Source organism: Xyrauchen texanus, chromosome 2 (assembly GCF_025860055.1).
Source record: "Xyrauchen texanus isolate HMW12.3.18 chromosome 2, RBS_HiC_50CHRs, whole genome shotgun sequence".
NCBI lineage: Eukaryota > Metazoa > Chordata > Actinopteri > Cypriniformes > Catostomidae > Xyrauchen > Xyrauchen texanus.
The window spans coordinates 3,969,200-3,985,751 of NC_068277.1; the positions used below are offsets into that span (position 1 = coordinate 3,969,200).

Below are 16,552 nucleotides of genomic sequence, written 5' to 3' on the forward strand. Positions count from 1 at the left end.
TGGCTCAGGCTCTGATAACAAAGTATCCCTTTTTAAAGGAGAAAGGATCTGTCACTGGCTTTTATGGATGGAAAATTAGTTTGAAGTACAAAATGGCAAACTACCGCACCAGACTAAGGAGCATTGGCTGCCCCGAGTTGAGCATCAACGCTGTAAAAGAAAAGCGAGGTGCCATGAGTCATGGACCTAACCAGGTAAAGAAGCCACGGAAAGCAGAAGTCAACTATTGTCCTGATTACCCTGCAGGCGAAACTAAAGAGAGCCTTGAGGAAGAAAGGAAAGCACTTATATTGGAGGTGAAAAAGAAGAACAACCAACAGCTAATCAAAAGTAAATTGGAAAGAACCTTTGCCTATAGAAGACAGGAAGTCGTTAAAGATATGCCCTTCATAGCAGAGTTCAAAAACAGATGGCCAGCCCTGTTTTCTGAGAGCCAGGTAAAGTATTATTCATCATCTGTATTTAATTTAAATATGTGGAATTAATGTCTAAATACTGTATTTGGGCATAAAACAAATTAGTAATATTTAATTGACAAAGGTTTGGAGGCAATGTGTTAAGAATCCATGCATGTGGTGGTTCTACTCTATATTACAATGCACATTACACATAGATTCATATAAAATGGTTACAGATACATTGAACCACCAACTAAAAACATTTAGCCAAAAGCAAACTCATGTTCCCTCTATACCAGGGGTGTCAAACTCAAGTTACAGAGAGGGCCAAAATTAAGAACTGGTACTGTAGTGCTGTCTTAATATTATTATTATTATTTTTATTATTATTATTATGGGCATGCCAGCTCCACTATCGAGGCAAACTGGATCTAATTGTACCATGGCCAGATGTAGCCCACAGAGTTTGAGTTTGACATGTCTGCTCTACACCATATGTGATCATTTTAAATATTTTTGTTTTAACTTAAGAGAATCATAGTGAATTTGTGTTTTAATACGTTTCAGGTAAATGCAGAATTCACCCTCATCACCACAGTCCCCCTGATCTCAACCTTCATGTCCCGACTGGATCATTACTCCAGCCAGCTATTGAGGGTATTCAAAAGAAGGGGGAAGAGCAAGACGTGATATCGATGTAATCATTGCAGAAATGGACAAGGTATGTGTTTTGGGTGTATTTTGGGCTCTGACCCCTGGGGGTTTAACATTTATGCTTTTTTTGTATTATGGTCTTTAACCGTTCTATGGAAAGATACATTATTTGCAAATACCATGATCCAGAAATACTACACTATTTACAAATATGATTTGCTATCCACAAATACAAAATTCTATGATTTGTACAAATAGATGTATTTCTGTAAATGTTTTTAATTTATAAAAAGGATGCTTTATATTTTGTGAAAATGTATCATGAAATGTCAGTTGTACATCTGCAATTCTGCTTGTGAAGTGTTGAATCTGCTTTTCTGAATTGCCTGATGCAATTGTTCATTCGTCCATTCAATTACGCAGAGTTCATGCAATTGTTCATGCAACTGAAATTATTTTAGTTCAAACTGAACAATACTGCCGCCTCCAATGTGTCAATGGTATAAGCTTGAGAAACACTTGAGCTATTTGTGTAAATTGTGGCTCGCTAAACAGTGAAATTATTTTCTCAATTTCAGGCAATTGACAAATGCAGATTCAACACCACACAGTTTATTTGGCAGTTTCCTCAAATAAAATGTTCAAAATCAGTTGTTGGTTTCCCACAGAATCCCAGTGTTGAAGTACGACGGACATGCATCTTAAAGGCGTTGTGCGTCTACTTAAATGAAAAGCCTGACAGCCTTATTAAGGAGTACTGGGTAAGTTGCCTTTGTCAATCATAGACAAATTGATACAAAAAATATGTATTTTTTTATATTTTAATTTCACAAACCTGTTGAGTTTCCAAACCTGTCCTGACGCACTCCCAACACTGCACGTTTCTTTGTCTCCTAATCAAACACACCTGATTCAACTCATCAGCTCATTAACCCATGTGATAACGAGCTTGATGAGTTGAATCAGGTGTGTTTGATTAGGGAGACAAAGAAAACGTGCAGGGTTGGGGGTGTGCCAGGACAGGTTTGGGAACCACTAAGAACATGCATGTTATGCTATATTGATTTTTGCTAATGTTGGCAATATATCACATTTTCAAAAAAAAAATTATATGATGGTTAATAGGAATAATCAACCAAAAAACATAATGGACAACAATTTCTACATTAGTATATAACATTTTTTAAAGTTAAGCAAATATATTTCTTGGGAATGAGTATTGTGTTCTCTAATTGTAAACTTAATCTCTTTTTGGTTTGTTACTAGTGTCATAGATGCATAATTAATAATGGGTCTCTTTCTTTGTCATAGGCTATTGAGGATATTGGTATTGATGCAATGACGGAAATGGAGAGACTGGCTTTGGGTCTCTACATTGTTCGACATGATGGAGCAGATGCTACAGATCCACCTGAGGATGTTGGCATCGTCATTGAAGGCTGCACAGTGCTGCGAGATCTGAGAGAGGTTACAAATGGATGTGCAGTCCTGTTTGGCTTGATCTACTGTTTAAACTTGAGCTATCCCAAGGAGCTGCGATACACTTTCGAATTTCTTCAGAAAGTGTTAATGGAATTGGATGGGAACAAGCTCTCCACTAAAGTGCAGGTCCTCAAAAACAAACTTCATGAGTAAAATCACCTGCACCAGACAAGACTGGACCTGGCGTTTGACTTTTGTTGACTGTTACTTTATTTTTGGACTGCTGATAGACAAAATAAAGCGATCAATGATGGTTTGTAATAAGCAGACAAGACTGTAGTTGGTCATCGACTTGCTTGGGGAGGCTCAGTTCTTTGGATTTTGGACTGCTGCTAGACAAAACATCTAGCAATCTAAAGACAGAATGTTGGTTGTGGTAATTGGCATTTAAACTTCACTTGTTTTCTGATTTCTAATTAGATCGAAACCTTAAATACAACGTCACGCTGGTTTGTTATTTAATGAAGCCATCTCAAACAATTTAAGGTGAAGATTGTTTTTGGTTACATAAACAGGCATTTATTATATTGCTGATTTCTCCTGTTGATGTAAACTATAAACCTTTTTATTTTTCATAAAAACGTTCTTGATAAGTCAACATTTTTGGATGGTGAAAGATTCACAGACAAGTTTTATATTTTAGAATTTTTATTTATATTGGTCTATTCTTTGCATTTATTTTGCATTTTTTTGGAATTCATCCATTTGATGGGAATTTAAACATGTGAAGTGCTTAAGTTTACTGAGGCCTCAAGGTAAAAAAATATTTGTTTAAAAATATATTTTGTTCTTGGCAGGAGTTTGGCTCTCCAAATTTCCACTAAAATGGAATGGTTAAATATATTAGGCTACTGCATATACATGATTATTTAGGCTCATTGTGTTTCTGACAGTTTAAAAAAAAAAAGAATACATTACTGTGTATCTCATTGTTCCAATGCCAATGATGTATTTTGTGATCAAATTTGATGAGACAGAAAATCTGGCACACAGTGGACATGCAGTGCAACAATCATTTTTCCATTTAGGTTGTTAGTCCGAGTTGTTAAATTGTTTTTTCTTCCTTGAGAAAAGTTTTATGGTTAAAGCAGTTTATTTAGCTAAAAAACTATAAGGATTTGCCTCTATTTTTTATTTCGGCAGGCAATACATGTTAGACATTATTGATGTTGTCAAAGTTCAGATTCACTTTTGGGACTATACAGCTTTAATGGGATTGAACATTATCAGATGGTGAAAGAGGTTCACAGACAAGTTTTATATATTATAATTTTTATTTATATTGGTCTATTTGCATTTTACACGTGGATTTATGTTGGTCTTCAATTTTATTTGTACACTTTGTATTTGTATGTAAGTTTTGCTTACATATTTTTCATAATTTTGTCAGTCATGATAGTCCCAGATAAAGTAATGCACCTTGAAGGTCAAAATGACTTTTTGACTAATTATATTTCAAAACCAAAGGTGAATAAAGTTAATTAACGTGACTTGAGTAGTTTTTTTTTTAAAACAGAGCAACTAAGTTCCAGTCATCACAAGTACAATCAACACAAATAAATAAACATTAGCAAAGCTTATTTCTGTTTAATAAATTGAACTTAATCAGGTCATGTTAGTTTAAGCTATAGTCATTAAATTCAAGACAATAATTTACATTTATTCAAAATAATTGTGTATAGTACCATTTAATTAACACAGTTATGAACGATTTACTTAAAACATTATGTTACAATTAATTGTATATTACCTTTTCCATTTAAGCAACTAAGTTTTGTGGGACCGGTTGACATAACTTTATTAATTAAATACAACATTTCATTTCTAAGAGTGCAGTTCTGAATATTTTTTAAAGGAACTTTTTCACAGGCTGTGACGCATTTCCGCAAATAACATAAATTGTGCAAAGTTTTATATGTTTATTGTTAAAGAAAATTTACATTTATTATTGTACTTATTTTACCCTGGTAATAAATAAAAATAAAATACAAAAAACTGCTGTTGTTGATGGAGTGACTGTAAATTTGATATGTTTATCTCTTTTACTGCCTTAATCCAACTCTTTATATGTTGAGATTATTATTTCTGTTTTATTCTGAAATCAGTAGATTAATCACTACATACATAGTAAGAAATAAAAACAGAAAATAAATAAATTGCAATACAATTTAACATATTTTTTTGTAGCTTTTTGAGTAAATTGTAGCATAAATTAATATTTGCTGTTGTCTTCTATACTTTACTATACTTTTGCATTTCAAACCCCGGACATTTTAAAAGGGTCTGTGGTCTCCAACAGCAAAATAAATCCATTATTGTGTTTCCATGACTTTCCAAAAGAGGAAACAAATATAGAGAGATGGATTACATCAGTCAGATGTACTGTCCCACAGTAAACCCACACTTGCCCATGGTGGGCCCCCACACGGGCATGTTTTCTGGGTTAGCTTTAACCATATCTTATAAATGTTGTTCAATCTTTACCTCTCTGTAAGTTTTTGTAAAGATTAAAGTTCATGGAATAAATAAATGCCTATTTTCTCCCAGAACAAACATGAATTACCAAACATGTTTTTGTTAGACACAAGCGTGTTTTCACATTTTTATAAACTTGTACATAATTATATTGTTTGTAATTAAGTGTGTCCGTGATAATGAAGTCCAGTTTGATTTGCAACATATAAATGTATTTATTCCCCAAAGCGAATAAAGAGATGAAACATAAAAGTACATCAGAATAACACCAAATGCAGGACAGTATACAAGATATAAAATTAGATTAAACAAATAAAAACTGTAAAGTTTGTTTATGTTTATAATCCACTGTAGTTCTCGCAAAAAAAAAAAATACTTAAATCCTTTATGAACAATTATTTTTTTGCAAAAAAAATGTTTTAAATGAGCGGGAGAATTAAACAAAGGAAATGTAATCGTGTGGGGGTGGAAACTTTCAAACATGAGGCGAGAGGAGGGACTTTCATTTGGAAGTCTTTGATTGGCTCTTTCCGGTCCGTCAAACTTTCAACTGTCCAATGAAATCATTGAATGTGTTTGACCAATGAAAATACGCCATCAGAGGCGCGCGTCATCTCCTCACAGAATTAGCATAGAGGAGGAAATAAATACTTCTGTGAGCTGAAAAAGAATCATTATTCTGAGTTTGTTCTTCAGATCATCATGCCTGAACCAGCCAAATCCGCCCCGAAGAAGGGATCCAAGAAGGCCGTCACAAAGACCGCCGGTAAGGGAGGAAAGAAGCGCAGAAAGTCCAGGAAGGAGAGTTACGCTATCTACGTGTATAAAGTCCTGAAACAGGTTCATCCTGACACCGGGATCTCTTCCAAGGCGATGGGAATCATGAACTCTTTCGTCAACGACATCTTCGAGCGCATCGGCGGTGAAGCGTCTCGTCTCGCTCACTACAACAAGCGCTCCACCATCACATCGAGAGAGATCCAGACCGCCGTGCGTCTGCTGCTGCCCGGTGAACTGGCCAAACACGCCGTGTCTGAGGGCACAAAGGCCGTCACCAAATACACCAGCTCCAAGTAGAAGAACATCCGGTTTCTCAACCAACCCAAAGGCTCTTTTAAGAGCCACACATGTTCTCATTTAAAGAGTGTTTCTGTGATTTAAGAGATTATGAATGTCAGTTGTGATGTGAATGTCCACAGCAAAGGTTCGTAGCTTGGGTCAATAAACACATTTAAGTACTGAATCGGAGCTTCATTCGAATTGGATAAAAAAAAATGAAGTGATTGCGACGAGTCTATATTAAGCTAAAAACACGTGACCGCTTCAGTATCTTGTTCAGAAGAGGCGCAAAATCCCAGTGCAACTTTGAGCTCAATGGTACAGTAGCACAGGCACGTTATAACACTTTACTGTCTGTCAAGTATATTTATTTTCGATACCAAGTAATAGATTCACACATACATTGATTGATAGATGTGTATCAGAGAGACAGACAGTGAGAGAGACCGATCCAGGAACAGAAAAACATGGTTACCCCGTGTGTCACCCCAATGTTCACCACATTGACCCTCAGTGTATGTGTGTATATTCATTTATGAGTCAGTATATGTCAGTTCTCTTCAGTTATTTAAACCCTGTGGTCTTCAGCAATTCTGAACCTGTTTTGTATTTATTTTTATATTTGTTAAATTTTTTAAACTAAATTTAATTATAGATTAAGATGTAGTTCTGTGTTTACGCAACCTCTGCTTTGGCAATATTGTACTGTTTACATTCATGCTAATACATTCATGCCCTTTGAATATATATATATATATATATATATATATATATAACAAAGTATCTTCATAAATGAAGCCATTTAGACTTGGGCTTGTTTATTTCTTATTTATAAAACCTAATTTTATTGAACAAAACACAAAAACAACATTATAGCATTCATACATTCTTCAAAACCAATTTCAGTCATTAAACGTCATTTTTACAACCAGCAGATGTCAGTATTTTAAACCTTTAACTGAAGCTTATAATAATGAACCCATTTTCAAAACATTTATGTTGAAATCCTCATTGCTTCATAAATCTGCCCATCACAAGTCTTTAGCTGGAAATCACACAATACACGCTTGGTTATTCCTGTACTTAAAGGGTTTAGATGTTAATAGCAAGCAAAACCCCATTTTCAAGTTCTCCAATGGACAGACCGATGTTTGACCAGTTTGAAAGATTAATATATTAAAAAAAAAAAAAAAGGCTTGTGACTGGAACAATTTAAACTTTCAGAAACTGAATAATTAGGTTGACTGCACACTGAGGACATCTGCTGCACAGGCGTGTAAATATGATGGGAAGACAAATTGATAATGCAGCCAAGGACAAATTATGAGAAACAGAAGTTATTAGTTCATCTCTGGAATCTTTTTGTCCGAGTCGTTTGTTCTTTTTTCATGGGTGACCTTCTGTCTCAGGTGCAGGGGACAATATTTCATCTCCGGCCCGAGCTGTGGAACCTTTGTGTTTGGCTCCTGAAGGGTAACAATGGAGGGACACAGGGCTTTCACCTAATGTTATCGAGACATTCTAAGTGCTAGGGCTCCCTCTACTAGAAGAATTTACACCAATAAATGGGGTGTCTTTGAAAGATGGTGCTGTGCACATAATGCAGATCCAGTTAACTGCCAGATTGCTTCAGTTCTGGACTTTCTGCAGGAAAAATTGTTAGCAGGCACATGCCCGCCACTCTCAGGGTTTATGTGGCCGCTCTATCGGCTTGCCATGCCTTGATTGATGGGGTGCCTTGGGGAGACATCCTCTGCTTGCTCGCTTTGTTCGTGGAGCCATGCGACTGAGACCTCCTGCTAGGACCAGGATCCCTTCATGAGACTTAGCAATAGTCCTTGAGGGTCTGGTTGAGACCCCTTTGAACCTCTAGAGTCAGCGTCTGATAAACTTCTGACTCTCAAGATGTTTTTTCTTATGGCAATTACTTCTCTAAAAAGAATTGGGGATCTACAGGCTCCGTCTGTCTTGCCAGCCTGCTTAGATTTTGCCCCAGGAATGGCTAAAGCAATTTTGCACCCTCATCCTGACTACCTGCCTGAGGTTCCTTTCTCGACTGTACATCCGGTCACTCTGGAGCCTTCTGCTCCCTGCCGTTATAACGCCGAGCAGGAAAGACTTCACGGACTTTGTCCAGTCCATGCCCTTCAGACTTCTGTCCACCGCACTAGCCAGTGGCGTAAGTCAGAGCAACTATTCGCTTGCCATGGGGGCCGCGAACGGGAGGGCCACCACCAAGCAGACTACGCAGCATCAAAGTGTAGCTTTTGACAGGGAATTCACTGATAAAAGCGGAACGAGATGCTGCGCTTCATTGTCGCACTGGGAGTAGTTCTTGAGGACCAGAGATATGATCAACAGTGTCGATAAAATTTGGCCTTGTACTCTGGGATTACATCGACTAACACAGAACCAAAACAAAGCTTGTATTTCCTACTACTGCTTTTAAACCGAAGTACCTCCCATAATTTAAAAAGCAGCAGGCCAGCTCAGAATATTGCCGATACTGCTGTTTTAATGAGTCTGTTTTATAATATTTGTTTTAAGGTAAAAATGCATAAACTTTCCAGTAAATTTGTGTTCATGGAGAAAAAAAGTGTAGTGGGTAGTATCACTTTTTTTATCATTAAAAAGGAGGCTATAGATGCTATTATATCGCCACCATTGCAATATCTTTATAGTTTATGCTTAATATTTTGTGAGATTTATTTACACTTTGTTTTTATAAAGGATATTTCTCTCACAAAGAACACTTGTAATGGTAAAGTAATGTGTAATATTTTTGCAGTAGATAATGTGGAATTTGTCATGTTTACATTCAGCATTAATGGCGCTAATGTGCTTACACTTTATATGTGACAATTACACTTTGCTATTGTATTTTATGATGACACTGCTTTTTCTAAAAGATGGGTGTATAAAAGTGTTAATTCAGAATACAGACTGATGATAAAGCCTTGTTCACACCGCCAGCTGACTTTGTTGCTTGGAGTCGCTAAACTCTGTGATCTGTGCCGCTAGTAGGTGTTCCTACTGTTGGTCAATGTAACGTTTTCTGACGACAGCACATCTGGCCATAGCTTTTGAAAATGTTATCACAGATGAGACTTAATTCCAGTAAATTTAAGATGTCATTACAGTTTGACAAGGAATCAGTTCTCTTGTCTCTAAAAATATGCAGTTTGCTGTGTAGTGTTTTATAAAATGTGCATCAGTATTCAGTGCATTAAGTCATTAACACAACAATCTATCTATCATAACAAATCATTAACAAGATGATAAATCTATCATGAATTAATTAATCAAACTCACTCAGAATGCAGACAGGTTCTGATACGCTTTTCCATATAATCTTTTTTAATATCCATGCATGTGGTTACAAATCCCTCACAACTCTGAAACTTGTCCTCTGTCTTGCCTACAATTGTCTCCAGTCTGCCAGGAGAACGATGACATGAGCTGGTCACTGGTGACTTTTTGTGACTCGCAGTGTCATTTTGAAGTAACCACAAATTTCGTGTCACTTGCATGACTCTGTCATATAGCACATGTCAGTTTGAGATGACAAATGTTCTTTTAACTGTGGTCTTCTGACTTTAAAGTCAATGGTTTATGAGGCGAGTTAATGTACAAGCCAGATCTCAGAGTAGCACTTACCTTTAAGAAGCAGTAAGACTGCAGGTTCATCCAGGCAAGTTCTTTCCCAGGTCGAATGCACATGGTTTTTAACAGGGAAACAAACACCTTCTGCACAACTACATTTGACTCAAATTGATATTCTGATAATATAATTGGTAATGAAAACATTTGTATTAAATTAAAAGAGTTTAACATTTGTCACTGCCTCACGAAGAAGCATTTTCACTATAGTGAATCCCACTGCATATTTGCTAGAAAAGAAAAGAAAAAACACAACATAAAAATAAATGCTGAATCAACAAAAATTGAGTACATGTGAAAATACAAATAACAGTGAAACATTTTACAGTGTGTTGGTTGAGTGGTCTTTTGTTTTCATGTATTAGGCCTATGATATTTTGATCGGATATCACTTTGGATGTGATTGATTCAAAACCCCTTCTAGTATTCAGCCTTTTAACAAAACTAAGCAAAAAGAACTATCCAGTTCTCCTGTACTTGCTGATAGAGATACTAACCCGCCCTCATCCTAACCCTGCTTTTAAAGACAACTAAACACTCAAACTAAACTGATCTGCTTTTGATAGTAGGTCTTTCATAGTATTGCTTGCCACAACATGTTTTCAAAACATATACATGGCAATTAAATCAGTGCATTCTTTCCACATGTACCTACAATGCCAGGACTTGTTGAGAGAGCAAGAAGCAGGCAGAGACAAGATATACCTGCAAAGTTATACAATCAAATATCAATGTGAGTTTGTGCAAACAAACCCTCACACCTCATGAATAGAGGAGCCTGAAACTACTAAAAAGGCCTATCAATAATTTTATGTAAAAGACTTGAAAATTAAAAAAATTCACAGGATGTCTTTGAGCTTCTGTTGGTTGGAAAACTAACGCATTCTGAGAGGCCAGACATTGTAGAGGTAATCACAAACTCGGTCATGGAGAAGTTACATTTGTCTAAACATAAACGCAGTGTTGAGTTACAGTAAAAAAAATATTGCAAGATATTGCACCACTTTAGTGAGACCAAAACTGACTGTCCCCACCCACACCCAAAAAAAAACTTTTTAAATATTAAAAGCATTGTCCCCTACATCATGTGGAGTTGTACTGGTATGGACTGGCTGTGTTAGAACTGCTTGGCCTCCCTCATTTTTTTAAGCATGTGGCTTCCCAACACACATGTGCGCTTCAGCCACATTCATTTTGAATTCAAGGAGATCCATGATTATCTGTGGCTGAGTTCCCTTGCCTTTATTGTCTCTGTGAAACTCAAGCCAGCTGTTCACTACAGCAACATCAAAGACATGAGTAATATTGTGCAGTGGCCATTTGCAGGACCTGATATCAATCCTGTAAAGGCTGGTTAGTTTATCAAGCTTGTCCACCCCTCCCATGGCCTTGTAGTATTTCTTCATAACCTCTGTATGCTTGACCTTCACAAACCGCCCCTCTTTCTGCTCCCACCTCACAACTTCATCTACATCTCCAACACCAACAAAGTTGGAGGCCAGCACAACAGAGCGGTTATCAATCCACTTCACTTGAACAACCTTTCCATCCCTACTCCTAACTTGAGAAGTTCATGGTTCCCCGCCCTTTCTTTGACATTTCCTTGTCTGTCTGGGGTAGTGGGGTCTTTGCAAAGCGGGAAACCCTTCCTGTTCCAGCAGCATGGATTTTATTTTCTGCAAGAACTTCAAGGACACTGTAGGTGGTGAAGAAGTTGTCAAAAAAGGACTCCCCATGGTGTAGGTTTCCTTTTGACATACTGGAGCACAGAGCATTTTCCCTGAATTGCACAGTCTGCTCATCAATACAGAGATCTTCCTCCAGTTGTAGCTGCAGACAGCATTTCCTTATGGACTCACAGAGTGGTCTGACATTGAAGAACTCATAAGTGTCTCTAGGAGGCCTCTCATAGTTGTTCACAACATGCAGGTTGGAGTGGAATTGAAAAATAAAATTCTTGATATATGGTATCCCTAAAAATCCCAATATTGGTATAGGAACATGACTCCATTTTATTCTGCATATATATTGGTTATTGTGCTCATCAGCTCAAACATATGACTGGGAACACACTGCTTGAAGTAGCCATATGGTGTTACTGGATCAGGTGCGTCAGTGGTAGGACTTTCCCATGTTGTCTCTACTGGGGTAAAGGGGTGGTGATGCCCCTGAATATCACTCTTTTTTGTGACATTTGCAAGAGGATCGTCACCAAGTACTGGTTCTACATCTGCCTCATGCTCATAATCTTCTCTGTCTTATTGATCCTGACTTTCCTCTGCCTCAATTTCATTAATGAAATGGTGGTGGCGTAGTGGGCTAAAACACTGAACTGGTAAGTAGAAGGTTGTAGGTTCAAGCCCCACAGCCACCATCATTGTGTCCTTGAGCAAGGCACTTAACTCCAGGTTGCTCTGGGGGGGATTGTCCCTGTAATTAGGGCACTGTAAGTCGCTTTTGATAAAAGCATCTGCCAAATGCATACATGTAAATGTCATTTATATATACAGTACATGGAAATATTATGAAACCAATGAAATATTATCTTACCTATTATTTAAGTAAGAAATTCGAATGTATTTTATCAGCCATTTTGACAGCCCTAGTGGCGACGCGTGGGGGGGCATGCTAGGTCACAGAACCAGACTTCTGCCAGGTTTTATTATAAAAAAGAATAATAATTATATATTTTATAATATATCTTATTTATTTTATTTTTTTCATAAGTGTGTAGAGAATATGTGAGTGTGCAGTATCTTATTAACATAACCACACCTTTATATTTGTTCTCGCGAGAATGAGTGTCTGACCTTTCACCGTTATACTTGTTCTTGTGTGAGACACTTTTTCAGTCAGCACGGCATTTGAAAATATGTTAAAATGGCAAAATAGCAGCTAAGTTTGGAGTTTTTCTAAAACCAAAAATCTAAACCACCAACACCAGAGACATCAACAGAAACCGAACCTGACACTTCTGTAGTGTTAGCATCAACGAGAGTGATGATGCCATTTCAAACGCTCAGGTTATTGTGGATGCAACTGTCAAATCTGTCAATAAAAGAGACCCTTGCCTTGGAATGGATGTAGCTTTGAAATATATTGAAGAAGGCCTGCATCAGCCAGTAGTTGATTTTCCAGCCAGTGCCTGTGGGATCAAAACCAGAAAATGAAGGCAAGTGTGGTACAATGTGTATAAATGGCTTGAATATAGTGTACGTGATGACAGAGCTTTCTGCGTCAGTACAGACAGCACGCCGATTCAACAATTTATGTTTAACAGAGAGAAATACTACACCTACCTACACAGCTCATGTCAGAATGAAATAATCAAAATCATGGCTTCACAAGTAATAGATTCAATCATAAATGAAGTAAAAGTGTTTTCCATCATTGCAGGTGAAACAATGGATCTGTCGAGACACGAGCACGTTGCACTCATAGTACTCTACGTAAACCACTCATTTGTGGACCACTCACTCATCTGGATGCTGCAGATGGACATGGCTTCACTTGCCACACTGATGAATTATCAGCTTTGGGACTTGACAAAGTCTCATCTCTAGACCTGATATTTCGATTTTTTATTCAAAAAATATAATATCTGTCAACATTTGGGTACCAAAATCCGGAGACCTCTGAGCTGTATTGTAAATACATATAAATTGTGCTGTTTTGATTTAATGTGCAGAGTAATGTCATTTTTCCCACTGTGTCCGATATTAAAATCAGTGCGACACACATTGCAAAAGGCGTGGGCATTGTCGATATGGATTCGAGATATTAAATTTAATTCTTCCGTCCAGCTGTTGTCAAATTTACATGTATATATATATTTGTTTTTTGCCTGAGCACTACAGGTTGTGGTGTGTGTTGACAGGTATGATAAATATATTTGTTTGACAGGGAAGCTGTGTGCAAACAGGAATATATATATTCATTTATTTATTTAAAAAATAGCACCCCAGAAAAAGGGAACTTTCTGTCCAGAAAGAAAAAGGGCATGTGCTCAAGTCGATTGTATGATTGCATCACATGACAACAAAATGTCATTGTTTTCAGATATCTCCCTCTTCCCTGTCTGCACCTCTATGGGAAATGGTGTTTTCAAATTGATCCACTTCGAAGAGCATTTTCACAAAGCTCAGTTTTTGCTGTAAAAAACACTGTCTCAGGTGTGGACAGAAGGCCAAAACGTATAGAAAAAGATGTGTTTTCAAGCTAGCGGTAAACATATTGACTTTATAATTGCTCAGAAAGATTTTCTTCTAAAACTGCCCCTGATAGCACACATTTCATAATCCTGTTTTAAGGTGAATGACATCTACATTAATTATTATTCCATTTGTTTCCCTGTCTTTACCTCAGGATACAGTATATATCATAAGGTTACCAGATCCAGCTCCGGTCCTGTCTGGTGTCTGACTCCCACTACTATGTATTGATGAGTGATGATGACTAACTGCAGCCTATGCCAGCCAGGTGTCACTTCAGTCTACTACGATGGACTTCACAGAGGATGAACTGATGTCAGCATCAACAGTCAGACATGGAATACTTCTCTAGGGACTGCCTGAAACTTGAACTTAAAATGGACTCCACTGGAAATAAATCTGCCACAAGTTTACAGTCGAACTGCCGAGCACCTTACTGACCTCTTCCTGCATCACCTTGGTCAAAGGATGGACTACACTCTTACAATGGAATTGACATTATAGACATTACAGTTTTATCTTCAGTTAATGCCTGATCTTCTGTAAAGCTGCTTTGAAAAGATGTGTGTTGTGAAATGTGCTATAAAAATTAAAATGATTTGACTTGACGTAGATAATAAATTATTTGCAGCCTTCATCAGCTAAATAACAATAGGCAGTGCATCAGAATGTAATTTCTAATACTTTAGCCTTTTATCTTACAGTTATCTTACAATAACTAATATTGACATTATATTCATGTTGTTTAGCCAGAGGGAACTGGCCCCCACAGTGAGCTTGGTTCACCCAAAGGAGTTTTTTGTTCCTTGCCACAATTGCCTTAAGCTTGCTCACTAGGGGTCTAAATATAAATAAATATTTATTTTCTATTTATTTATTTTAAGGCACATTTCACAATCATGTCTCTTTTTTTCAAACCACGACACGTTTTTCTGTTGAAGCTTTATTTTCTGCAAAGCTGCTTTGAAATGATGTGTTGTGAAAAGTGCTTTACTAATCAAATTGACTTGATATTTACAAACATCACCCAGATGTCTATTTTATGTGTGTGTTTACATCTGGAAGACATTGGTTTTATGTTGTTTGCTCATCTGCAATAAGTCTAGAAGATGTATATATGTCTCGGTGTCAATATGACATTCAGTAGATGTCTTTGAGATGTTTATGATTTAGAATGTTTGTAAATCTGATCTTTTTAAGATGTTAAGCAGATGTTAATGAGATTGTGATGCTTTTCAGATGAAACACTCTAAAAAGATATCTCAGATGTCTGTATGCTATCTGGGGCTGCTCCGCCATGACAGTACTTGACTAAAAAGAAAACTCCAAGATTTCCAAGGTTTGCAATAACGCCCATTGCAGCAACACACTAACAATCCAATGCATAATTGTGTTGCATTATGAAGTACACAATGACACAAAAAATCAGCTTGTCTAACTAGAAATGTTTGAATTAATTTACTTGTGAATAAATTAAGGAGATATTTTAGGGAGATATTTCAGATTTGTACCCTCAGGTATTTTACAAAGATATTTGTGTGAATAAGGATATTTTCTAGCTCGCTCTAGATCCATTAAAATTTGTGATTCAGACATTCCTATTGGAAAATTACATTTTCTACTGATTTTAATAATACACTCAAATCAGTTGATTTGTCTTGTCTTGAATTCATGAGGACATGATTACTTAAATGCAGGGCCTTCAGATGGTCTCTTTATGTGTTTGAACAAGTTTGGACAAACAGTAGCTTCCTGAAGTAATGTTCTAAGAAAGCATCTGCCAAAAACGTACATGGAAATGTGTATGTAAATGTCAGATTACAAAAATACTCACTAAAAGGAGTGTATAAGTAAGTGGACTGTATATGTGTATGTGTGTCTGGCACTCCAATGCCAATGCTTGTTGGCATTTTATGAAGAGATTGAGTAAATTGCCAACCAGGCCACTGTATGCGCTGAGTTTCAAGCAAATATTTTCAAACTCAAGCTACAGAAATCTTGCTTCCTTATCATTTCAATTAACATCTGTTTATAAAGTGTTCTTATCCTACTTGGCTTTGCAAATCATTTGAATAAGCAATCAAGTTCCTAAAATGAATTTGCTTATGCAAAAAGTTTGGCTTTACCTACTGTTTGTAAAGCAAGATCACAAGAATTAAGCTAAGAAAATTACTGGACATGTTGTGATGTTGCTAGTGAAACAAAAGACATCACAAACTGTACACTCGGAGAAGAAACAGGGAAGGTGGCGTTTGGATATTTGGTTTGCACCAAACATTGTTCTTTGCTTGCAGACCAAAACGTTCAACATTAGTTCCGATCAGACTTTTTCCAAAAGTTTCAATTTTTGCCACTTGGCAAGCTACAAAGCTCCAAGCGTGACATAATCTTGACTGTTCCCAGAAGTGTCTTTCTTACAGCTACTCATCCAGAGGGGAATCAGTTGACCGCAGGAAGATTATAATTTTCAGCATGTTCCTTATTAAAATAGTAGTGCACAAAAAAATGTGTTTTGATGGTAAATAACTATTTATCCTTTGTAGTTCAATGAAGCAAACAGCACTTGGCCATGAGATGGACCTCCATTTGAAGAAGTGTTTGGTGCACCTCATT

At 36.9% G+C, this 16,552-nt stretch overlaps 1 protein-coding gene across 1 annotated transcript; it reads left to right on the forward strand.

Annotated features, from left to right (window-relative positions):
* The first annotated feature begins 5,486 nt into the window (after positions 1-5,486).
* Positions 5,487-6,252, forward strand: LOC127617804 (histone H2B-like). The gene has a single exon (XM_052089893.1). It carries the CDS (start codon positions 5,712-5,714, stop codon positions 6,084-6,086), a length of 375 nt encoding a protein of 124 aa, XP_051945853.1. The 5' UTR covers positions 5,487-5,711; the 3' UTR covers positions 6,087-6,252.
* The last annotated feature ends 10,300 nt before the right edge of the window (positions 6,253-16,552 follow it).

Bases quoted from the DNA above. Each gene is read 5' to 3' on its own strand.
- LOC127617804 (XM_052089893.1), top strand. From the start codon at position 5,712: ATGCCTGAACCAGCCAAATCCGCCCCGAAGAAGGGATCCAAGAAGGCC.